Source organism: Mus musculus, chromosome 4 (assembly GCF_000001635.26).
Source record: "Mus musculus strain C57BL/6J chromosome 4, GRCm38.p6 C57BL/6J".
Lineage (NCBI taxonomy): Eukaryota > Metazoa > Chordata > Mammalia > Rodentia > Muridae > Mus > Mus musculus.
The window spans coordinates 85,003,820-85,030,743 of NC_000070.6; the positions used below are offsets into that span (position 1 = coordinate 85,003,820).

General features: G+C 37.7%; 1 protein-coding gene across 7 annotated transcripts in view; it reads left to right on the forward strand.

Moving 5' to 3' along the window:
- Positions 1 to 26,924, forward strand: part of Cntln (centlein, centrosomal protein) — a 250,137-nt gene that overhangs the window by 122,033 nt on the left and 101,180 nt on the right. For all 7 annotated transcript variants that reach the window (XM_006538026.4, XM_006538027.4, XM_030253626.1 and 4 more), the window contains 2 exons: positions 1,104 to 1,225; positions 2,586 to 2,705. In XM_006538026.4, the coding sequence (XP_006538089.1) occupies positions 1,104 to 1,225; positions 2,586 to 2,705 (242 nt within the window). The remainder of the gene's footprint in view (positions 1 to 1,103; positions 1,226 to 2,585; positions 2,706 to 26,924) is intronic.

Here is a 26,924-nt window from a genome sequence, read left to right on the forward strand (position 1 = left end):
AAGCTAGAGAAAACCTGTTTATTCTAGAAATTTATTGTAGAGGTTTATCTTACAATAATATGAGTGTGGTTTAAAGGTCCATTCTTTATTAGATGAATATGAATCAATCAATCAATCTCTCTCTCTCTCTCTCCCCCCCTCTCTCTCCCTTCCCTCCCTCCCTCCCTCCCTCCCTCCCTCCCTCCCTCCCTCCCTCCCTCCCTCCCTCATCCCTCCTTCACTCCCTCCCTCCTTGTGGATGTGTGTGTGTGTCTGTGTCTGTGTGTGTCTTTGTCTGTGTGTGGTACCCATGAAGGCCAGACAGAGATATTAATCCTATTGAACTGGAGTTGAACATGATTATGAGTTTCCATGTGGTGCAAACACTCCTAACTACTGAGCAATCTCTCCCATCCCTGGAGAGATTTTTTTTTTTCCCTCCAAGTTGAGTATCTCATGGGGAACAAAAACTGAGGAAGTCGCTTGTTTTAGTTTGAGAAACATAGTTCATAATTAGGGCAGTAGTAACATGAATATAATTCCAAAGACCAGCAGATTAGTCTTTGTGATATGACTATATCTAATAAGTAGTTCCCTCATTTGCAATGCTTCAAAACTAGTAAGCTTATTTTTCCCCTTCCAGTCTTCATGGTAGAACCTAACATTAAATTATACTGTTTATAGCATAAGCCTGTTCTTGGTTTCTTCCCTTTGTGAAATCCCTGTGCTTTATTACATATAAATTGTGGATCATTGGCCTTAAGAATTGATCTTACTGTGATTAATGTCCTCATATTTTAATAAAATAATTTTCATACATGCATGGATAAATCATTATGTTGTTAATACAGAAAATATAAATATTTCTAAAATAAATGTATGAATATTTGTATGTCTCCAAACTATGTAAAGTGCACAAAAAATTCAGTGAATTGATTGAATGGCTCAAGCAAGCCTGTTTGTTCTTTGACTAGAGGAAAAAAATGGTTTTGGCTTAAGAAAGTGTTATAAGTGCGCTCAGCATTTCACACGGCCTTCCTTCCAGTCATCCCTAGATGAGTGATTTTAGGAGAATGAGATCAGTAGTATTTCATAAGTGTATACTTGCTTTGTGTGTTCTATAGAGCCAAGAAAATGATGAGCTAAGAGATGCCCATGAAAAACGCAAGGAGAGACTACAGATGTTACACACCAACTACAGGGCAGTAAAAGAGCAATTAAAACAGTGGGAAGAAGACAGTGGCATGTGAGTTACATAGCTCATAAAGGCATCTCCCTAAATATTAAATGGAATGGAGAGCATTATATAGGTGTTTTAATGGCTTTTGTTTAGTTTTAGAGAAATTATTTGGTAGTCAAATCTTTACTGTGACGATTTTAAGGGAGAACATAACCAATGAAAACAGAAAAATGTGTTAGCCATAACTATAGATTTCCCTATCATTTACAGATGTCACTGGCAGAAGGTGATTATGAGAAGTATGTGTCTTTACTATCAATAGAATAGCTTAATAAATGTCTATAATTCAAAGGAAACCCAGCTAATACCTGTATTATTGAAGAACTGCTTTTAAATAAATAAAATACTGGTGTTAAAATTTTATAACCCCCGTAGTATTTACATTTTAATGGAAAGACAGTAGAAATATGAAAACTACATGTATAGTTAACCATCTTAAAACTATTTCCACCTAGTCTGCAATTTGAAGATCTTTACTATCCATCAGTTTTTTAAACTTCAGCTTATCTGAATGAATTGGCAGTCTCAGTTCAATTGCCCTGAACAGGTGTTCAGATCTTGGTTAGTGGTAAGTTGCTCCCCTGGTAACAGTATCAACAGAGGGCAAAGGACTGGATGAGCATAGCAAATCTACTTCCCTCCCACTTTGAGATGGATCCTTTAGGGCGCTGTTGATGATACACATTGGTCTGTTCTGTAGAGAAGTAGTTTCTAAATCGGCCAGTGCAGCACTTTTAGAAACTAAAAGTGAAGTTCCTTTCATGTACAGAAAATGAAACTATAAAGGGCATTTGGCCTCGCTGGTAGATAATTGTCACTTGTAACCTCTTCCTTTGATGAATGGGAAATGGTTCCCATCATGTCTCAGAAAAGCAGTGATGAAGCAGCCTTCCCTGGCGTTAACCTCTGCTCACCCCGCTTGCAGTGTAGCTACCCGAGCACAGTCTGCTCTTTGACACATTAGTAACATGCCTGTGATAGGGCATCTTTACCACATGCAGATCAGATGTCAGCAAATTTTACATGGATCAGTTGCTGTGGTCTCTTTTTGTAGACTTACAATCCTACAGTGTATGTTTTATTACCATTATACTAGAATAAATGAGAGAAATAAACCCCTAGGTTTATTAATATCATATGTCTGCTTAAAAGTTTGCTTTTCATGGTAGCAATTTCGCATTAGGAAATTATGATATAGGACTTTAGCTTTTACATGCTTAGGTATTAGGAAAGTCATCTAGAAAGTAGTAAAATTAAATTAGTAATTGAGATTTGGGCTCAATTCATAGATAGTTATGAATTTTTAGGAATGTATAAATAAACTTTTATACCACTTTCAATGTGCAGTTTCTTACTTTAAAAATAGGGCTGAATCCAGACAAATGAAGCGAGCAGAGCCTCACCAGCTCCGACAAGAAGACTCTGATGCTGTGTGGAACGAACTGGCATATTTCAAAAGAGAAAACCAGGAGTTGATGGTTCAAAAGTGAGTTTCTTTTTAACAAGATTGTATAAATAATCTGAGATTTATTTTTGTTGCTCAAAGTCTATTAGAGAAGCACATTTGAAAACTTGAAAATGAAATTATCTGAGATTTATAAATAAGACCATATATATATTATATATGTTTGTGCATATATTATATATATACATATATAAATACACACATATATATGTATATATATATATAAAATCATACAATAACAAGTTGCACATTTGCTAGCTCTAACAGAAACCGTATAATATGATCTAGGGATTGTGTTAATTAATGTGGCTCTCATCTGTTGAGGGTGTCGTTCTTCATTAGCCTGTATTTTAGACACTGCCTTGCTTCATTTTTGGAATGAGGTGGAGAGGGGATAACCTAGCCAGCCATCCTTGTTTGATCTCCTAGATATATACGCAATGCAGAATGCCTGAACTCTCTTGGTTCCCTGCCCTGTCCTGCTAATCCCAGCTGAGCTCATTATGGTGTAGCCTTGCTGCTACTCTTGGAGCCAGAGCTGTCCAAGCTAATTACTGGTAGCAGCAGAACTGCCTGTTAAGGGTCTGGTGTGGATCTGCTAACATGGTCCTTGGTAGTGACCTGCAGAAGACACGAGGGAATTGCTCTCTTTCTTGCCTTGCACTACCTGTCCTTTGGGTTTAATGCTGATCCTGTACATAGGTCTTTTAGCTGCCCTAAGTATAAAACTTGATGAAGGATACTCATATTTTAGAAAACACACAGTTTGCTTGCTTGATCTTATAATTCAAGGGCTATTACAGCCAGCTTGGCAAAGAAGGAACAATTTTTTGTCTTGTTTTATTTTGAGACAAAAGAAAGATTATACCAATATAATTAGCCTCTTCTTTGATTTAACTAGGTTTTTCATTTAGAGTGAATTTTTGACATATGAATTGTGAAGTTTTTAAGTCAGTTGTTTATGATATTGTTTAGTTTGGTACAATTTAACATCATGTGGCATATTGTACTTAAATGTCATTGATTATTCTTAGCTGTAAGCGGAAAGCTTCTTTATTTATTATCTGTGTAACTCTCTATTCTTTTTATATAATGATAAACTTTTGAGGAAATTACCATGTCAGATTTAAATGTATATTCTCATTTACCTCCTAAAGTACAGTTTCTTTCTATTATAGCTGAAGATTAAATGCTAATAACTAAGTCTCTTACATGAAACTTATTTTACAGGCTACATAATTTTTTTGGTTCAAACATTTCTTGATGATTTTAAATAGCTTTACTGAAATATAATTCATCAGCCATATAATTGTCCCATATTACATATAATTCAAAACCTATCCAAAGGTTTCTACACTATCTATAGTTACTGTTATTTTTAGGACATCTTTATTACTTCTAGCCTATACAACCCACCCTTCCATCTACTTTTCCAGCCCTAGGCAATTACATACTATTCTTTGTAGATTTTCTGACTGTCAAAGGCAAGGAAACTACTTCTGTGGTAGCATTGACGACTTCAGAGTCACAGTTGAGAAATGGGGACATAGAAGGTTTCTATGACAACTGCACCCCCTCCTCAAAAAAAAAAAAAGTAACAGCCTAGACTGGAAGCCATGGAAGAAAACTCTTATCGTGATAAGGACAGGACGGTAAAGTGTAGCGCTACATTATTAATGGCTTCTGACAAGGGTGTGGGGTGGGTAGGACTCAGGCCACCAGAAGTTTGCCTATGCTCCAGTGAGTATATGTGCAATACAAATTGGATGCTTTTTATTTTGTTTTTGTTTTTGTTTGTTTGCTTTTTGGTTGGGGGGGAAGTAACAAGGGTTGGGGGCACACCTGGGTGCACTGGGAAGTGAGTGTGATTGGGGTGCATGGTGTGAAAGTCTCAAATAATCAATAAAATATTATGTTGGAAAAAAGATATATTTAGGGAATATTTTATTCATTAATGAAATAAGGGGAAATGTAAAGAATCCATCTAAAAAACGTTGGGGAACTCTCAAAAGTCTAATCCATTTACTCCACAGAGTTGTTACACCATAAACAGCTCTTTGAAGGAAATGCTGAGTCCTTGTTGAACCATCACAAACTTTCTTGGAACTCTGTTTAAATTTGTGAATGTAAGCCAGGCGTGGTGGCACACGCCTTTAATCCCAGCACTTGGGAAGCAGAGGCAGGTGGATTTCTGAGTTCAAGGCCAGCCTGGTCTACAGAGTGAGTTCCATGATAGCCAGGGCTATACAGAGAAACCCTGTCTTGAAAAAAACAAACAAACAAACAAAAATTTTGTGAGTGTAAATAGCCATTTATGGTATGGTTATTTTTCCAGTAAGATTTTACTTAATAAAAAGTAGTGAATTATTTTTCACCAAGAATGGTGAAGAGCACATGCATGATGGATCAGAGTGCTGTTCCATCATCACTTGGGAGGCAGAGGCAAGAGGCTTGCAGCAAGCCTGGTCTGTAGTCATTTCTGGGCCAGCCAGGACTGCATACAGAAACTTTATATCAAACAAAGTAAACTAACAAAATTGAACTATTATATGTTAAACATTGCAGTGATTTAATGTACATCCAGAACTGCATGCTCTTTATTGTGGAAAATAAACACTTTTAACATTTTAATATTTAGTATTTGTTTTAGATTCTTTTCTTCTTGAGTAGGTTTAAAAATTGCTCTTTTGAGTTGTTGACTTGCTTCATTAAAAAAGTCATTAAATAGAGTTTGGCTTGAGATTAGAACAGAATTTAATTACCTAGATGTTCCAAAGCATATTTCTGGCATGTTGTACTGAACAATATTCTCAGTAGTGACTATTATAAATCAAAATATCAACTCTGAAAAGTGTTGAAGCTGATGTCTAGTGTTTTGTGAAAATACGTGCCATTGTACGGTAAGAGTACTGGGCTCACAGACGCTTGCCCGGGCTTCCAGCTTTCACTGGCGTTCCCAGGATCTGAGCCCAGCTTGCCAGGGTCCTTGGACACAGGCTTTAACACTCTGCGCCACCCCTTAGCGTCAGACCCCTAGTGTATTATATTCTTATGTTTTGTGTTCTTATCTTTGATGAACAGCCTTTCAAGTCTATTGTCCATTTTATAACTCTGCTTTGTTACTGTGCTTCCTATTTTATGTCAACTTGACATAAGGAAGAATCTTCAGAGACGAGGGAGCCTCAGTTGAGAAAATACCTGCATAAGATCCCACTGTAAGAAAACTCTTCCTCTTCCTCTTCCTCTTCCTCTTCCTCTTCCTCTTCCTCTTCCTTCTCCTCCTCCTCCTCCTCCTCCTCCTCCTCTTCCTCCTCCTCCCCACCTCCTCCTCCTTCTCCTTCTTCTTTTATTTGGACAATATTACACTTTATTTCTGACAACATAACACACAAAAGACATCTTTAGTAGCCTTTGGAGAAGATGACATATTAACACACACTTTAAGAATAGTCGATGAGTTTTGTATAACAAATGACCTAAGTGAAGAGCTTGGTTATTTTTGAAGGTAATTTAAAAACTGAGAAACTACTAGAAGGATATGTCACTAATCACTATACCTCCTGACAGAAATTGCTCCTGTAATTTAGTGGGTTTGTATATTTGCATGTTTTTTCTTGTCTCTTATGTCAAAAAGTAAAATACTATACAAAATGAGGATAATGAAATAAAAGATTATAATTTTTCAAAAAAAAAAAAAAAAGATCCCACTGTAGGCAAGCCTGAGGAGCATGTTGTTAATAGTGATTGATGGGGTAGGGCCCAACTCACTTTGGGTGTTGCCATCCCTGGGTTGGTGGTCCTGGGTTCTATAAGAAAGCACACTGAGCAAGTCATGGGGAACAAACCAGTAAGCAGCATCCCTCCTGGCCTGTGGATTAGCTCCTGCCTCCAGGTTCCTGCCCTGTTTGACGTGAGTCCCCATCCTGGCTTCCTTTAATAATGGACAGTGACGTGGAAGCATAGGCCAAATAAAACCCTTTTCCCCAAGTTGTTTCTAGTCATGGTGTTTCCTAAGCCTAACTAAGACTGAGCAAGTTTAACACTAATTCTTACGGATAAGCTTTAGAAGTTTTTGTTGCACATATGGTACACAAATCCTTAATCACTTCTGATTTTAAAGTATTTTCTTTATTTTTTAAAATATTTTTTTCTTATTCTGTAGATTGCCTCTCCTTCTTGTAGGCTGTTAGACATGGCAAATTTTAATAAAATTGAATTATTTTATTTTTATGTACCATGGCTTTGATAATGTATCTAGGCATTATTTCTCTGACCTACATTTTATCCCATATTTTATAAGTCTTATAAATTTTTCTTTTCTATTTGGCTCTGTTTTGCATTTAGAGCTACCCTTTGTATAAGTTAAATATTATAGACCCAAGTTTGTTTTGTGGTACATATATGTCCAATAGTACCAAGAAATTACCTTTGAACTGTTATCAGTTCATTATATTTCTCTGTATCTAATAGAAGGCTCTTTTTATTCCATTCATTTCAGTACCTGGATTTCACAAACACCATATGGTCAAAATGTTGCTGCTTTCCAAAAGGTGCCAAACTCAGGGGTAGTTATCAACTGAATTATTGAGAATTGTTTTGCCTTGCCATAGGTCTAACTATGAAAAAAAAAAAAAAAGCCTTTGAAAACACAAATCCTGTAGTAAGAGAATCAGGAACTTTGATTAGAATTATGCTGCAACTCAGAACTATTTGGAAAAGTAAAAACATTAACTGCATTGAGCCCACATTTAAAAAGAAGGAACGTGTCTACATTGCTTTGATTTTTTTTTTCATTTTGTTAGCATTAGCTATATGGCAGCTTTCCTACTCTGTATGTCAGATATATTTGTTAGCTGCTCTGCCTGTGCACACTTTCAACCCCACTTGGGAAGCTGTTGCTAGGGAGATGATGAGTCCCAGGCCAGCCTGGGCTCCAGAGTGAGACAAGGTCCTGAAAAGGAAAAATAAAATTCTTATCAGATAGAGAGCAAAGAATTTAAATTTGGGAGCTATTGTCAATGCTGATACCCTCTTTACTTTGGTGTCTAGAAGTAAGTTATATTTTTATGTTGTCACTGTGTTGTTATCGTTGTGTGAGAGAGAGAAGCTTGCCAGAGGTTCTGTTTTCTGCTTGTTTTGTCTTTGGATCTAGTTTTTACAATTTTTTATTTCTAATCTGCGCTGTCTTTGAGATTCTCTTTGGATTGAGCAGTTCTTAAGCGTTTGTAAGATGTGCCATTTGCTCCTTGTCGCCATAGTTTGTGATGAGAAGGGCACTGTTTGGGTAATTTTTCTCCTGAGGATAATACTTCATCTTTTCCTGCTTTCAATAATTTCTTACTTTGCTTTATTTTTCAGAAGTTTAATTCTAAGGTCTCTTGGCATGGATTTCTTTGGATGTAGCTTATTTTGGATTCTCTCAATTTCTTGAAACACTGGGGTACATTTGTCAAACTTCAAAGTTTTAGGTCATTATTTCTGTAAATATTTCCTTAAACAGAATGCTCCCTTTATTGCACTGTTAGGAGTCTAGTGATGTAACATTGGATGGTCTGTTGTCCCCCAGATCCTGAGGCTGTTCACCTGCTTCTCAACATTTCATATCTGTGTAGTTTGGGAATTTCTATTGCTGTGTCTCCAAGCTAATATTCTATACATGCAGTACATTTTTAAAGTGCAATTTTAGTTTTAAAACCTCTGTTTGAATATTCTTTTTTTCACTTTTAATTTTTTTTAATTGGGTATTTATTTCATTTACATTTCCAATGCTATCCCAAAGTCCCCCACCGACCCACCCGCTCCCACTTCTTGGCCCTGGCATTCCCCTGTCCTGAGGCATATAAAGTTTGCACAACCAATGGGCCTCTCTTTCCACTGATGGGAATGTTTCTTCTGTTTTTATTCTTTTGAATGCTTAAGTATTGGTTGTAAGTCTTTGCCGTGTAGAATTTTGCTGTGAATCCATTGGGTCTTGGACATGTTTTAGCTACAAGGGTTTTTGTTACTATTTGTCTTAGTTACTTTTCTATTGCCCTGAAGTGACCTGACTTGGTTAGGATTTCTGTTGCTGTGGCAAAACACGATGACCCAAAGCATCAATCACTAGTTTAAAAAATGCCTAAAAAAACAAAAAACAAAAACAAAACAACAAATCAAAACAAAAAGAAAAGAAAGGAAAAGAAAAGAAAAGAAAAGAAAAGAGAAGAAAAGAGAAGAAAAGAGAAGAAAAGAAAAGAAAGAAAATGCCTTACAGGCCAACCTTATGGAGGCATTTTCTCTATTGAGGTTACCTCAGTGAAGATGTGAGCCCCTTCTGATCTTGCACAGCTGGCTGTACCAGCAAGCCAAGCTCTGTCCATCAAGTCCTGTTTATTCCCTCCAAGCATCACATGTCTTCCAAGTGCCTTGCCTCAGCATGGATCTTGCCTCAGCACTCAGCACATGCATCCGTCAGCCCAAGTCTGCCGAGTCCTGACAAATGGAACTCAACTCCACAATGGGAGGTGGACCCATACATGCCTGTTGTTAGCATCCTTCATCACGTTTCCTTTCATGTGTCTGCTTAAGTACAACATTCTCTCTTCTGTGTCTGCTTCGGTGAAACGTTCTTTCACGAGTCTGCCTTAGTCTTTCATCTGTGTCCACTTCAGGAAAACACTCCTTCACATGTTTGCCCCAGCAAAGCATCATACGATACAATCGACTCTCCAGAGAACCTTTAAGTTTCAACTTCACTTCTTTGATCCATTTATCATCCAGTAATAAGTTGTTTAATCTCTATGAGTTTTTGTATTTATTACAAATCTGTTTGTTGTCAATTTTAAGTTTTATTGCACTGTGGCCAGATAAAATACACATAGTGACTTTAGGCTTTTGAATTTGTAAAGATTCATTTTATATCCCAGGATATGCTCTAATTTAGGAAAGCTTTCATGTGCTGCTGAGTAGAAGGTGAATTCTTTGGTTTTTGAATGGAATACTCTGGATATTTGTTAAGTCCAATTGATATACAATAACAAATTCTGATGTTCCTATATTTAGTTTTTGTCCAAATGACCTGCAAAATAGAAAAGTGGGGTATTGAAATCACCTACTATTCATGAATTTATGTTGATCTGTGTCTTTAAGTCCAGTTATAGAATTTTTTTTATGAAATTGACCACTCCAGAGTTTGGTGCATATATATTTAGGATATTAACATCTTCTTAGTTAACTATTCACTTGATTGGAATGATGTCCCTTTTTCATCTTTTCTGATTTTTTATTATTACCATTATCACCATCAATGACTATTGTTAATGTTTATTTTGTCAGACATCAGGATGGGGACACCTGCTTGTTTCCTGGTCCCATTTAATATGAGCACTTTTGTCTCTCCTTTTACTCTAAGGTGGTGTGCATCTTAATGTAAAAATAGATGGGATTTTGTTTCTGGATCATTTATTTAGTCAGTGTCTTTTAACCATAGAGTTAATACCATTGATATTTACAGTTTCTATTGAAATGTGTGTGTAATTGTCACTATGAGGGTTTTTGGTGGTGGTGTTGTTCTTAGTGGTACTTTCTATCTTACAAATTATGGCTTCACATTTCTTTTCATGGTCCTTCTGTACTCACTCATTTCTTTAGACCTAAATATTACTTTCTTCTTGTATCTATATGGATTCATCATTCCTTACTTTGAGGAAGGTTTTTCTATGATCTTGTTGAATAAAGGCACTCGCATGTACATTCTGCCAGGACCGGGGGCAGGGGGGGGGGAAGGGGGGGAGACCATGTGCATGGAGGTCTTGAGCATGCGCAGCACCTAAGCTAGCTGCATGCGTGCTAGTTGGCACGTTCAGGGAGGGGGCAGGGTGAGCGCATGTGCGCATGTGCAGATGCAGGGTCCAAGCTGGGCTAATTAAAAAATGTGGCCCACAGCATTAATGGGAAAATCATCTCCCTCAACTATGCATATAATTCAAAGTTTTTTCATAATATCTCATATTTCCTCTATGTTCCTTTCATGTAGATCTTTTAAAAATAATCTATTTTTTGCTCATTTGCTTTAGATCCTATATTTTATCTTTGTATTTTACAGTCCTTGTATTTTATAGTTGAGTTTTTCATATTTCAATTCCGTCTTCGTTTTAGCTTGAGTCCTCACTAGTGTTTCTGCTTCTCTGCTGAAGGCTATTCTCTGGTCCTAGATGGTCCTCAGTATTCCTGTCAGCTTTATTTTCGTGTTTTCTTTGGGATCATTCAGGTGTTTTTTTTTTTTTTTCCAAAGTTTCTTTTTATTTTTTTCTTTCTTTCATTTTAATTATTTTGTTTATTACTTTCCAAATGTTGCCCCCTCCGGGAGCATCAAGTTTCTATAGTATTAGGTGCATCCTCTCCCACTGAGGCCAGACAAGGACCAGCTCATATATGCTTTTTGGTTGGTGACTTAGTCTCTGGGAGCTCTGAGGGGTCTGGGTTAGTAGATTCTGTTGTTCTTCGTATGGGGTTGCAATCCCCTTCAGCTACTTTAGTCATTCCCCTAATTCTTTCATAGAGGTTTCCAACCTCAACCCAATGGTTGGCTGTGAGTATCTGCTTTTGTCTCAATCAACTGCTGGTAGAGACTCTGAGGATAGCTATGCCTGGCTCCTGTCTGTGAGCAAAGCATGACATTAATAACAGTGTCAGGATTTGACGCCTGCCCATGGGATGGATCCCAAGTTGGGCCAGACACTGGATAGCCTTTCCTTCAGTCTCTGCTCCATTTTTGTTCCTGCATTTACTTTAGACAGGAATAATTCTGTGTCAAAAATTTTGAAGATGGTTGGGTGGTCCAATCCTTCAACTAGGGGCCATGTCTATCTACTGGAGGTGATACCTTCAGGTTCTATCTCCCCACTGTTGGGCATTTTGGCTCAGGTCATCAGAATTGAGTCCTGGGAACATCTCACATCTCAGGTCTCTGGGACTTTCTAGATGTTCCCCCTGTACCTTCTCCTCCCACTGCTACATATTTCCACACATTCTCCTGGCCCTCTGGGCTTCTTTCCAATCTCCTCCATATTTGATCCACTCCTCTGTTCTTCTCCCTCCCTTCTCTCTCTCCCTCCCAGGTCCCTCCCTCCCTTTGCCTCCAATGATTATTTTGTTCCCCCTTCTAAGTGGGATTGAAATGTTCACACTTTGACCTTCCTTCTTGTTAAGTTTTATCCCATCTGTGAAGTTGCATCACGAGTTTTCTCTTCTTTTTGGCTAATATACACTTATCACTGAGTACATACCATGTATGTCATTTAGGGTCTATGTTTCCTCTCTCAGGAAGATATTTTTCTGGTTCCATCCATTTGCCTGCAAAATTCATAATGTCCTCATTTTTAATGGCCAAATAGTATTACATTGTGTAAATAAAGCACATTTTCTGTATCCGTTCTTAGATTGAGGGACATCTGGATTTTTTTCAAAAATTTCTAGACTATTACAAATAAGGCTGCTATGAACATAGTGGAACATGTATCCTTGTGGTATGGTGGAGCATCTTTTGGGTATATATACAGGAATGGTATAGCTGGGTCTTCAGGTAGAACTATTTCCAATTTTCTGAGGAACTGTCAGATTGATTTCCAGAGTGATTGTACCAGTTTGCAATCCCACCAGCAAAGTAGCTGGATATAAAACTCACTCAAACAAATCAGTAGCCTTCCTTTTTACAAATAATAAATGTGATGAGAAAGAAATTAGTGAAACAATACCCTTTAGAGTGAAAGTTCTATATGACAAGAACTTTTAAGTCCCTACCTGAAGAAAGAAAATGAAGACCTCAGAAGGTGAAAAGATCTCCCATGCTCATGGATTAGTAGGGTTAACATAGTAAAAATGTCATCTTACCAAAAGTGATCTACAGATTCCATGCAATTCTCATCAAAATTCAAACACAGTTCTTCATAGACATGGAAAGAACAATTCTTAACTTTATATGTTAAAACAAAAATCCAAGATAGTGAAAACAATTCTCAACAATAAAAACTTCTGGGGGAACCACCATCCCTGACCTTAACATGTACTACACAGCAATAGTCACACACACACACACACACACACACACACACACACACACACACACACACACACACACAAAGCACGGTATAGGTGCAGAGATAGACAGGTTGATCAATGGAATAGAATTAAAGACCCAGAAATAAATCCACACCCTTATGAACACTTGATCTTTGATAAAGAAGCCAAATCCATGCAGTGGAAAAAAGAGACAGCATATTCAACAAATGGTGTTTGCTGATCTAACTGGCAGAGTACATATAGAAGAATGCAAATTGATCCATATTTACACTTTTTACAAAGCTCAAGTCCAGGTGGATGAAGGGCCTCAACATAAAATGATATACACTGAATCTAATAGAGGAGAAAGTGGGAAAGAGCCTCAAATGCATTGGCACAGGGGAAATCTTCCTTAACAGAAGACTGATGGCTCAGGCTGTAAGATTAACAATTGACAAATGGGACCTCATGAGACTAAAAGCTTCTGTAAGGCAAAGGACACTGTCAATAGGACAAAACTCCTACAGACTGGGTAGAGATCTTCACTAACCCTATATCCAATAGAAGGCTAATATTCAAAATATATAAAGGACTGAAGAAGTTAGACTCCAAAAAACCAAATAACCCAAGTAAGACAGGGTACAAAGCTAAACAGAGAATTCTTTTTTTTTTTAATTTGAGAATTTTATTTTTTTTCACTTTTTATTTTTTTAATTGGGTATTTATTTCATTTACATTTCCAATGCTATCCAAAAAGTCCCCCACATGCTTACCCACCCACTCCCAATTCTTGGCCCTGGTGTTCCCCTGTACTGAGGCATATAAAGTTTGCACGACCAATGGGCCTCTCTTTGCAGTGATGGCTGACTAGGCCATCTTCTGATTCATATGCAGCTAGAGACACGAGCTCCGGGGGGGTATTGGTTAGTTCATATTGTTGTTCTACCTATAGGATTACAGATTCCTTCAGCTCCTTGGGTACTTTCTCTAGCTCCTGCATTGGGGGCCCTGTGATCCATCCAATAGCTGACTGTGAGCATCCACTTCTGTGTTTGCCAGGCCCCGGCATAGTCTCACAAGAGACAGCCATATCTGGGTCCTTTCAGCAAAATCTTGCTAGTGTATGCAATGGTGTCAGTGTTTGGAAGCTGATTATGGGATGGATCCCCGGATATGGCAGTCTCTAGATGGTCCATCCTTTTGTCTCAGCTCCAAACTTTGTCTCTGGAACTCTTTCCATGGGTGTTTTGTCCCCCAATTCTAAGAAGGGGCAAAGTGTCCACACTTTGGTCTTTGTTCTTCTTGAGTTTCATGTGTTTAACAAATTGTATCTTATATCTTGGGTATTCTAAATTTCTGGGCTAATATCCACTTATCAGTGAGTACATATTGTGCCAGTTCTTTTGTGATTGGGTTACCTCACTCAGGATGATGCCCTCCAGGTCCATCCATTTGCCTAGGAATTTCATAAATTCATTGTTTTTAATAGCTGAGTAGTACTCCATTGTGTAAATGTACCACATTTTCTGTATCCATTCCCATGTTAAGGGGCATCTGGGTTCTTTCCAGCTTCTGGCTATTATAAATAAGGCTGCTATGAACATAGTGGAGCATGTTTCCTTCTTACCAGTTGGAACATCTTCTGGATATATGCACAGGAGAGGTATTGCTGGATCCTTCGGTAGTACTATGTCCAATTTTCTGAGGAACCGCCAAACTGATTTCCAGAGTGGTTGTACAAGCTTACAATCCCACCAATAATGGAGGAGTGTTCCTCTTTCTCCACATCCTCACCAGCATCTTCTGTCACCTGAATTTTTCATCTTAGCCATTCTGACTGGTGTGAGGTGGAATCTCAGGGTTGTTTTGATTTGCATTTCCCTGATGACTAAGAATGTTGAACATTTTTTCAGGTGCTTCTCAGCCATTCGGTATTCCTCAAGTGAGAATTCTTTGTTTAGCTCTGAGCCCCATTTTTTAATGGGGTTATTTGATTTTCTGGAGTCCACCTTCTTGAGTTCTTTATATATATTGGATATTAGTCCCCTATCTGATTTGGGATAGGTAAAGATCCTTTCCCAATCTGTTGGTGGCCTTTTTGTCTTATTGACGGTGTCTTTTGCTTTGCAGAAGCTTTGCAATTTTATGAGGTCCCATTTGTCGATTCTAGATCTTACAGCACAAGCCATTGCTGTTCTATTCAGGAATTTTCCCCCTGTACCCATATCTTTGAGGCTTTTCCCTACTTTCTCCTCTATAAGTTTCAGTGTCTCTGGTTTTATGTGGAGTTCCTTAATCCACTTAGATTTGACCTTAGTACAAGGAGATTAGAATGGATCAATTCGCATTCTTCTACATGATAACCGCCAGTTGTGCCAGCACCATTTGTTGAAAATGCTGTCTTTTTTCCACTGGATGGTTTTAGCTCCCTTGTCAAAGATCAAGTGACCATAGGTGTGTGGGTTCATTTCTGGGTCTTCAATTCTATTCCATTGGTCTACTTGTCTGTCGCTATACCAGTACCATGCAGTTTTTATCACAATTGTTCTGTAGGACAGCTTTAGGTCAGGCATGGTAATTCCACCAGAGGTTCTTTTATTTTTGAGAAGAGTTTTTGCTATGCTAGGTTTTTTGTCTTAAACAGAGGAATCTTGAATGGCTGAGAAGCACTTAAAGAAGGGTTGAAAGACCTTAGTTATCAGGGAAATGCAAATCAAAATGACCCTGTGATCCCACCTTATACCAATCAGGATGGCTAAGTCCTTAATTTTATTGAGCTCTTACTTTTTTTTTCTTTATACTCCATGAATTCTTTGATTATTTTTATGGTTGTTCTTTTACATCTTGTGTCCTGGAGTTGATTAGATAAATTTCACTGGAAAAACATTTTTTACAAAGCTGGTAGGATTTTGGAGAGAAGATGCTGGCTTGATCTGTTCTCTCTCTCTCTCTCTCTCTCTCTCTCTCTCTCTCACTCTCTCTCTCATTAATCATTTTATTCATTTACATTTCAAATGATATCCCCCTTCCTGGTGGTTATCACTCTACAACCATTCTATCCCATCTTCCATCCCCCCCTCCCCCTTGCCTCTATGAGGGATAATTCTCTATCCAGTTACACACTCCCCTAGCATCCCCCTATGCTGGGGCATCAAGCCTTCATAGGACCAAGGGCCCCCCTCCAATTGATGTCAGATAAGGCCATCCTCTGCTACATATGTATCTGGAGCCATGGATCCCTCCATGTCTACTCTTTGAGTGGTGATTTAGTACCTAGGGGCTCTGGTTGGTCAGGTTAGTTGGTATTGCTTACCCTATGGGGTTGCAGTCCCCTTCAGCTCCTTCATTCCTTCCACTAGCTCTTTCATTGGTGTCCCTTTGCTCAGTTTGATGGTGAGCTGTGAGTATCTCCATCTGTATTGGTCAGGTGTTGGTAGAACCTCTTAGAGAGCAGCCATACCAGACTCTTATAAGCAAGCACTTCTTAGCATCAGCAATAAGTGTCTGGGTTTGGTGTCTGCAGATGGGATGGATCCCTATGAGATCTGGGCATGTTAACTTCTTTTTGTTACTTCTGATATGGACAACAACTTAGGGCAGAAAATGCAATGTACAGATGGGTTGGGCCTAGAGGTTCAAACTGGCTTGGGTGAAATGAAGTAAGCTGGACAGAGGAAACTGGACTGGTAGATAGGATGTGCTTCTTGCTCTGAGCCTGGAGTTTGGGGATAGATCTGGCTGTGTGAAAATATTGGAGATGGTGAGAGGAACTTGTGGAATTCCCTAACAGAATAGGAAGGGATTGTCTAGTGAGAACCAGGTTAGGCCAGATTAGGCCAGGTAATGGATTGTGGGACTTGTGCTAGATCTGGTGGGTTGGGAAGAAGTTATGGGTGGGAGAGGCCAGGAAAATCATGAGTTTTGACTATGGAGAAGGAGGTAGGAACTCCTTCTAAGTGGAAGACTTGGATGTGGCTTGTAAGGGACTCTGGGCAGTTGCAGATAAGATGGTTCTTGGTGGACTCCTACAGATTGACTGTCCAGTGCAAAAGGGGGTTGGTCAGGAATATTTAATACTTCTATGGCATAAAAATGTAAAGACTTGAACATTTCCTCTTTATGTATTTTCTGTATATGTCATTTCATATAAATTTATGACATATAGCTACTTGTTACTCTATTTTAACAAGAAACCAGTAACGTATAAATGGTGAAATTGACTGCCTTCTTCAGTATTTATCTATCAGGCATTTATATAGACATTCATAGAGTTAATATTTACCAGTGTAATTCAGAAACTAGGCACTAAACTAGAGACTGAATATTCAATGGTTTATACAAGAGTAATTGTTTCAAAGTCTGGGGTTATTATATAGGTAACACTATGTCCCAGGGAGGTAAAGTCACCCTTTGGTTGCTACATAGCAAAACAATAAAATTTTTCCTAGGTTCTCTTTGCTTTCTTGTTCAGTTGAACATGTTGATTTGCTAACATGAAATTAAACTTTGGAACCCGCAGATTTGAGTATGTTTTTTTAACATTCGAAAATTAAAACACTTGGGTAAAAAAATAATTCACTGGGCATCGGGACAAGTGTATGTAGTCCCAAGGACTTGGGCATCAGAAGCAGGAGGACTGCTTTGTGTCCTAGGAGTTTGTTACCAATATAGACAGCATGGTAAGACCCCATTTCAAAATGTTTATTATACGCTGTGTATTACATAAAACTGTAGAAAGGTTTAGTTCTGTCACAAAGTTAAGTTCATCTAACCCAGGAAATCATTCCTTAGCATTGCCAGCCATAGCTGCAGGTCCCTGTCCTTACTATGACTCGTAGGTATGACAACATTCACTACATATTTCTATATCATTATGTGCATACATCAGGAAGGTATAGCTTATGCTATATGCTACATATGGGTACTTTTCTAGGCAGGGGGGAAATGAGAGAAATAATGGGTTACCCTCTTTACTAGGACCTCATAAGTTAGCATTGAGATATGAACAATAATAAGAGATAGTAGAGACATAAAGCAAAGACATATATTTTCTACTTCTATTAAAAAATAATCAAAGCAGAATTTCCTGAGAAATGGTCATACTTTGAACTGACAACCATAAATTAAGTGGCTATGAATTTGCTGATAGGACTCCATATAATAAGGCAATTTATCACTTTGGTATATAAAGTACAATCACTATAACAATTGATAAAATATATTATGAAATATGAAAATTAGTATATAGAACATTAATTAAAAGTTCCATCTAAGTCCCTATCATAAAGGACTGAACTAAGAAAAATACCTAGTTTTCATAATAATAAAATACATGTTACAGTTAATAAATATATATTTCCTGTGGCGCACACCTTTAATCCCAGCACTTGGGAGGCAGAGGCAGGCGGATTTCTGAGTTTGAGGCCAGCCTGGTCTACAGAGTGAGTTCGAGGACAGCCAGGGCTATACAGAGAAACCCTGTCTTGAAAAACCAAAAAAAAAAAAAAAAATTAAATATATAGTAATACCGCATGATGTTTTACAAAAAAATTATCACCACTACTCAATTTTGACCAAACTCACTTTAAACCATTAATTGTCCTGTAACTCTTTTCTTTTGGTTTTCTTGTGGATCTGTGTCTTTCTGTCCATCCACCTCTTTACTTCCTCTCTTGTCAGCTTTCAACCCTATGGTATTTTAGGCTTTATGATATACTTAATGTATGCATTGTTCTCTGTCACTCTCACCTCCAGAATCTCCTTTCTCTTTCCACTCTATTTATTTATTTATTTATTTATTTATTTATTTATTTATTTATTTCCTTTATATCCCAATCAAAGCCCCCCCTTCTCTCCTTTCAGTTTTCTCTCTTCCCTCCCCAGTCCTCTCATCCTCTCTTTCTTCTCAGAAAAGGGGAGACCTCCCATGTCTATCAACCCTCCTTGGTGGGCCAGACTATAGTATGACTAGGCTCATCTTCTGCTACTGTGGCTAGGAAAGGCAGCCAGTTAGGGGAAAGAGGTCTAAAGGCAGGCAACAGACTCAGAGACAGGCCCTGTTAGGAGTCCCACATGAAGGGACAAGGGCCTAGGTCCATCCCATGCATGCTATTTGGTTGGAGGTTCAGACTCTGTGGGCCCTTATGGGCCCTAGGTAGTTGATTCTGTATGTTGTCTTGGGGTGTTTTTGACATCTCTGGCTCCTTTAATCCTTCCTCCCCTCTTCCATAGGATTCCTTAAGCCCCACCTAATGTTTAACTGTGGGTCTTTGCATCTGTTTTCATCAGTTGCTAGGTGAAGTTTCGCAGATAACAGTCTGCAAGTATAGTGTCAGGGGTGGGCTTTCTCTCATGATGGGAGTTTCAAGTTTGGGCCAGTCATTGGTTGGCCATTCCCTCATTTTTTTTTTTTTTTTGCCCCATCTTTACATCTGCGTATTTTGTAGACAGCACAGATTGCAGGTCCAAAGTTATATGGCTAGGATGGTGTTCCAGTTCATCCAATGGAAGTATTTTCTGGTTACAGGAGATGACCACTTCAAGTTCCATATCCCCCATTGTTAGGGTCACCCTCATAGGTTCCTGGGAGTTTGCATTGTCCCTGTTTCTAGCTAGTCCCAGAGATGCTTCCCACTGATTTCCACTCACTCCCACCCTCTCCCTGAACCTGATTCCTATCCCTGGTCCCCTCTTCACCCCCTCCCCCACCCAGGTCCCTCTCTCCATCTACCTCCAATGGTTATTTTTCCCCTTTCTGGCTGATATTCAAGCAGCATCCCTTGGGACCTCCTTGTTATTTAGCTTCTTTGGGTCTGTGGATTATAGCATGGTTATTCTGTACTTTATGGCTACTTTCCACTTAGAAGTGAGTATATACCACTTGTGTCTTTCTGGGTCTGGATTGCTCACTCAGATGATATTTTCTAGTTTCATCCATTTGCCTGCAAATTTCATGATGCCCTGATTGTTAATAACTGAATAATAATATGTACCACATTTTCTTTATCCATTCTTCAGTAGTGGGACATATAGCTTGTTTCCAGTTTCTGACTATTATGAATAAAGCTGCTATGAACCATGTCCTTGTGGCATGGTGGAACATCTTTTTGGTATATGCCCAGTAGTGGTATAACTGGCTCTTGAAGTAGAAATATTCCCAATTTTCTGAGGAAGAACCAAATTGATTCCCAAAATTTGCAAAGTTGATTTACAATTTGCACTCCTACCAACATTGGAGGAGTGTTCCCATTACTCCACATCTGGATGGATATTTGTTTGTAGAGCCATTCCTCCATCTCTGGTATTAAGCCTACTTGATTATGGTGGATGATGTTTTTGATGTGTTCTTGGATTTTGTTTGCAAAGATATTTTATTGAATATCTTTGCATCAATGTTCATAAGGGAGAATGGTGTGAAATTTTCTTTCTTGGTTGAGTCTTTGTGTGATTTAGATATCAGGGTGACTATGACCTCATAGTTCTTCTGTTTCTATTTTTGGAATAATTTGAGGAGTATTTCTTTCAGCTCTTCTTTGAAAGTCTGGATAGAGTTCTGTACTAAAACCTTCTAGTCCTGGGCTTTGTTTGTTTGTTTAGAAGAATTTTAATAATTGCTTCTACATCCCTGGGGGATATAGGCCTATTGATATTGTATACCTGATCTTGATTTAACTTTAGTAAGTGGTATTTATCAAGGAAACAGCCAATGTCAAGTAGCCAGTTTGAGATCTCACTAATTTCTTCATGGAGGCAGTTAGGTTATGAATTTTCCTCTTATTACTGCTTTCATTGTGTCCCATAAGTTTGGGTATGTTGTGCCTTCATTTTCATTGAATTCTAGAAATACTTTAATTTCTTCTTTTATTTCTTCCTTGACCCAATGGTAATTGAGTAGAGAGTTGTTCGGTTTCCATGACTTTGTAGACTTTCTTTTGTTTCTGTTATTGTTGAAATTCAGTTTTACTCCATGGTAGTCTGATAAGTTACAGGGGGTTCTTTCAATTTTCTTGTATCTGTTGAGAGTTGTGACCAACTATGTGGTCAATTTTGGAGAAGGTTCAATGAGGCGCTGAGAAGGGACATTATTTCATGTTTGGGCAAAATGTTCTGCAGATATTTAGTATCAGAATTTTCTGTTTAGTTTCAGTTTCAATGACCTGTCCATTGGTGAGAATGGGATATTAAAGTCTGTTTATGTGTGGGGTTCAAAGTGTGATTTGAGCTTATTAATGCTTCTTTTATAGATTTGGGTACCCTTGTATTGGGGCATAGATACTCAGGGGGGAGCAATAGTAACATAACTTCAAATTCTTAATAACTTTCAATTCAACTTAAACCTATGGGTGATTTTATCCCATATTGTAGTTACATATAATTTTTAAGACTCTTTTGGTAATTTTGTTTAATTATTTTAAGCAACTTCTGAGCTGTTTTCAAAGTATTTGCTATACCATTTTCATAGTAATGACAAATTAAGAAAATTATTAATTTCATAAAGTGATATATTAGATGGGCTAATAATGTTAATTGCTCATTCTGCATATTTACAAAAATAATAAAGATGAATTAATATGGTATATTTTAAAATCTGGCTATTAGTTTTTTTATATTTTTAACATTTTTATATTATATAATTTCAGTCATTTTATATACTCAAAAATCTCATTGTAGTTACAGATGTTAAACAAAATTTTCATGTCAATAAAAATGTAGCTGCTTTTATAACTAAGAATGGTTGGAAATAATAAATAGCATATTAGTCTATGATTAATGTTACCAAGAAACTCAATTAAATAATTCTATTTTAATGAGTTGGATGGCTTATCTCATAACATATCCCAAAGTCAACTCTTGATTTAATGCAAGTGTAAATGTACAGGGCTAAGCAGTGAAATGTTTAGAGAAGCGTATAGGAGCATGTCTCTGTGACCTTGGGCTAAGTTTAGGTTTCTTTATGGAATAGTTACTATGAACTAAAAGTTGTTAAGGTGACTGTAGGAAAATCAGGAAGAACTGCTCATTGGAAGATACCATTAAGTGAATTTAAAAAAATTTAAAAAGCTACTACTTTAGAGTGAGAAAAAGTAGCTGAGCAGTATATGTCCAGGAAAGGACTACTATAGCATACAGAGAATTACTATAAGGTGAGTTTAAAGAGGCAATAAATTCTGTAAAAAAGAGGAAAATACTTACATAGGTTCTGTAAAAGAAGGCACTTCGATTGCAAACGTGAATTGTTCTCAGTTTGATTGTTGTTTCAGCTTCTGTGAGAAGCTTGCAGCCTTTCAGATCTTTCTTCTTTGCTGTTGAACATACAGTAATGCTCTCACTATCTAAGGATTGTCTCATCTGTACTTAGCAAACTCTGAAATACTGTGCTTTGACTTTTGGTTTGTTTGTTTGTTTTTTTTTTTTTTAGAGGAACAAAACTGATGTTTTTATTTTTTTTCTGTATTAGTATGTGAATAAATTTTATTTATTTATTTATTTATTTATTTATTTATTTTTATACCCACCCCCCACTCCCCTACCCACCCACTCCCCCTTTTTGGCCCTGGCATTCCCCTGTACTGGGGCAAATAAAGTTTGCAAGTCCAATGGGCCTCTCTTTGCAGTGATGGCCAACTGGGCCATCTTTTGATACATATGCAGCTAGAGTCAAGAGCTCCGGGGTACTGGTTAGTTCATAATGTTGTTCCGCCTATAGGGTTGCAGATCCCTTTAGCTCCTTGGGTACTTTCTCTAGGGCCGTGTGACCCATCCAATAGCTGACTGTGAGCATCCACTTCTGTGTTTGCGTGCTTTGACTTTTGATAAGTTCAAAATATTTTCTAGCTCCTCTAGTATTTTTCTCTGATATAAGTAAGTTTGAAAGGAAAAACATCCTATGATATTGGTTGAAGTGTAATAGGGAAGAATCAATTCAGCACAGTCACTATGGATATGACTAGGGCTCTGAAGTGGGGAAGAAAGATTGGTTTCAGCCTCGTATGCAGGCTGGGAAGATGAGAATTAACGACTGAGGAGCAGAGCAGGATCACTGGATGGAGATCACTACAAGAAAACATCGCAGTAAGGGCGGTAGCTAAACTGACCCAGTGGAATGTTTGCTAAAGACTGCCAAGGTGCTGAGGGCGTAGTAGAGGGTGAGGCAGCATGGGGCAGAAAGGCTCCTGCGAGCTGCACCAGCGGACCAGCGGGGAAATACATCTAATACTAGGTTTATCAGTGCTCGGGAGTCTGAGAACACTCAGAAGGCAGTCCATCCGAAGTACAGCCAAACAGATTTGTCTTTATCAGATGTAAGTCCTTTAATTTAAAATGCTTGAGGCGTTTTCAGAAAACTCTCTAATAATGGTTTCCAACTTATTATGCTGAGGTCATAGAAAATGCTTTGTATTATTTATACTTTTTAAGGCTCACTGCGCCTAGCATAAGTCCTACGTGATGATGGTTCAGTAATGAATGTTTGTCTTCTTGTTATTTGAATGGAATGTTTCATGTCGCCAGAACAAGTTTTTCTACTAGCGTCTTTTAGACATCTCTGCATCCAGAGCTGACAAGAAGTATATTTATTTTTCCTCTATTGAGCTGCACTACTTCAGTATTTTGTATGTTATCAGCTAAGCAGATAAGAATCCTCATCTGAACTTAATCATTGTGTGCTTGAGTGGACTTGTGTCTTTGTGTATGTCCTCTTGTTTGTAATCTTCCTGAGAGGATGCTGTTATATTCATAGGACGTAAAATCTTTAAACCTTTATATATATGTGTGTATGTTTATTTAAACAAAAGATACACATATGGACATCAAACTATAAATTTAATTATTTGAAGAATTATTCTGAGGTAAAATAGACCATTTTTTTTCTTTCTTTCTTCTTTTTTTTTTTTTTCTTTCTTTAAGCCTTTTCGGGCATCATTGGGAGGGGAGCCCCTTGTTCCTGTGTAGGCTCCATGACCCAGGGTAGGGGAATGCTAGGGCACTGAGGCAGGAGTGGGTAGGTGGGTCGGGGAGCACCCTCATAGAGGCAGGGGACGGGGGAGGAGCTAGGGGGCTTGTGGAGGGGAAAATGGGAAGGGGATAACATTTGAAATGTAAATAAATAAAATAACCAATAAAAATGGAAGAAAAGAATTTTTTATGACTTGAAAGATGGCTTAGCAGTTACACTCACTATGAACACCCTCAGGATTCCCTTGCATGAGTTCTTAGTATAAATTTGGGACCCAAGTTCATTTCCTAGTAGCCACAGCAGCAGCTCACAACCGCCTACCTCCAGCTCAGGGGCTCTGACCTTCCTCTGGCCTCTGTGGGTTCTTGCACATACACACATGCACACACACAGACACCAACACACATGTAAGTAAAACTGAAAAAAGAAAAAAGTAAAGATTTTTCTCGTATTGTTAAATAATTTTAATTTTTGTCACTTTACTTAACATTTCTAGGTTTATGATTTGGTTCTTTTTCTTGCTTTTATTTTAAGAACTCTCTGTGTGTGTGTGTGTGTGTGTGTGTGTGTGTGTGTGTGTGTGTGTAAACTAATACTAAAAATATTTTGAAAACTTATAAAAATATTTTAAATTTTTTGTTTCTTTCTTTGTAGTCTACTTTGAGCAGGGTAATGAATAGATGTTCATATATTTATTCTTGCACTTATTGACTTCTGTATTGGTTCTTCTTCCATTTCTATAAGATATCTATTAACGAGGATTCTGTCATTGTAGTAAATACTTTTTAAAAAGCTAACAGAGAAAAAGATTTACTAGGCTCACAGATTTTGAGGTCTCCTGGAGCCCTAAAATTAACTAAGTAAGAAACCTGGTCATTTTCTCATTTCCTTTTTAAAAAACTCCTTATACGCTAAAAATTATGGTTGGAATCTTTATTTTAAAATGTACATAAATAGGCTTATGATTTTTGGAGTATTTGAAACAACTTAAAATGCAAGGATATAGCTACTGAATCTGAATTTGAGACAAAACAAAACAAAACAAAACAAAAACTTTTACTGGATCTTACCTCAGACAGGCATATCTATAATAGTAACTAAAACTATCATTTTTATTTTATCACTTAATAATTTGGGCCTAGTGCTTTCATATATTAATTTTGGAAAATGAGGCTGGAAAAATCAATTGCAGGATTTAGGAGAGATAACTAAAGATACATAAAAATACCATTTATGTTCCAGAAAAATCCTGAATTGCTTTTGCTAGTCAAACTTAAAATGTAACATTAAAGAATTAATAACAATTAATTTTAGGTCAAGATTGTTTTCCCATTTAAGATCTTTTAAAGTGTACATAGATTTTGTGAGTATTGAGGGTTTTGCTTTGGAATAGGCTACTGAGAGGTAATATATATATATTATGTTGTAAATAATGTTATCTAATTTTGTATTTTAATATTTAAGTCTTAATATAATATTTATATTATATAAATATAAATAATATATACTAGGTAAATATCTAAATGTGTTGCTGGGGAGATAGGATTTTCTTGTATGAGTTCTTAGAATAATTTCAGAATTGAGAAGTAGGACTCAGAAAGTCTTGGCAATCATTTACATTGATATAATAGCAACCTCTGGAATGAAGATCCATAAAAAGCTTCCTAGAGAAATGAAGGCTTTCAGTCTCTTGAAGTTTCTATTGCTGTGATAAAACACAGTGACCAAAATTAGCTTGGGGAGGAAGGGGTTAATTTTGTCTACACTTCTACAACATAAGGATCATCCAAAGAAATCTCAAGAACTCAAGGCAGGAACCTGGAAGCAGGAATGAAGTGAGGTCCTTGAGGAATGCTCTACTTGCTTCTCCCCTACCTTATGTCACCTAGTTCCACCAGCCCACATGTGGCTTTGCTCACAGTAAGCTAGGCTCTTCCACAGCACTCTATAACCAAGAGCATGTCCCATATACTGGCCCACAGGGCAGTCTTATGGGTTCATTTGCTTAACTGGCAGTCCCCTTCCCAAAGGGACTCTAGCTTTGGTCAAGCTGCCATGGAAGTCACCAGAACAACTGACCTCTTATCAACTGAATATACAAACACATCACTATCTAACTGGAATGTTTCTTTCTCATTTGTTCCCAAGATGGCATGTTGCTATTAATATCAAAATATGTCTGTTCTTGTGAGCAGAGGTACTAGTTTGCCCTTACTTGGCTTTGGCAAAACTCTGGTACCTCTCCCTCCTCCTTTTCCTGAGGTATTTTGAATCTTGTGAAAGAAAAATGGTGGTACTTTACTTTTTATGTGTGTTTCCTGGGGAAGTGGGTGATGGAGTCCAAAGCTGACTATGAAGGAAGGATCCATCTTCCCTGGCCACCGAGCCCAATGATGGCTGTGTCCTGTCTAGCATAACAATTTGGTGTAAATGTACATTGTAATATATTCAAATTAAAACCTTTATTAGTTACAAAAGAACAATGTTAGACTTTATACTGATTGAATTATTAAATTTGATATTCACACTTGTGGCTAGAATATTCTTATGATATATTCAATGTGTTATGCACCTTTGGCAGATGAAACAATGGAAACGCCATTATACATTTTTGTTTAGATATTTCTTTAATACAATATAGTGATTATAGGTGTGTTAAAATGTAGTTGAACAACTTGATACATGATCTGTGGGTATCAGAATGAACAGGAGTGTGTGTTCTGTTCATGCATGTCTAGGTACATATCTCTGTAAGGGTATCAATGAACATGTGTGCACCTACATGTGTGTGAGTGCACATGTATGTATGTGGAGGCTCAAGGTCAGCATCACTATTCTTTCTCAGGAGCCATGCTCCATCCCATGTTTTCTTCTCCGTTTCTCTGTCTCTCTTTGTCTATCTCTGTCTCTGGCTTTCTCTGTGTCTGTCTGTCTGTCTGTCTGTCTGTCTGTCTGTCTGTCTGTCTCTGTTTATTTTAATAAAGAAGAGTACTTAACCAGGTTTACTGTCCCAGAGGGTTAGAGTCCATGATGGTTGAGCAAAGGCATGGCAGCAGGAACAACTGAGAGCTCACATCTCAAACCACAGACTGGAGGCAGAGAGCACACTAGGAATGGCGCACATCTTTCCTAATGCTTCCCAAACAGTTCTACCAACTGGAGATAAATATTAAAATATATTAGCTGATGGGGGCCATTCTCTTTTAAACTACCACAGAGCTGTTAAGATTCCATTAAGCATCTTGCTT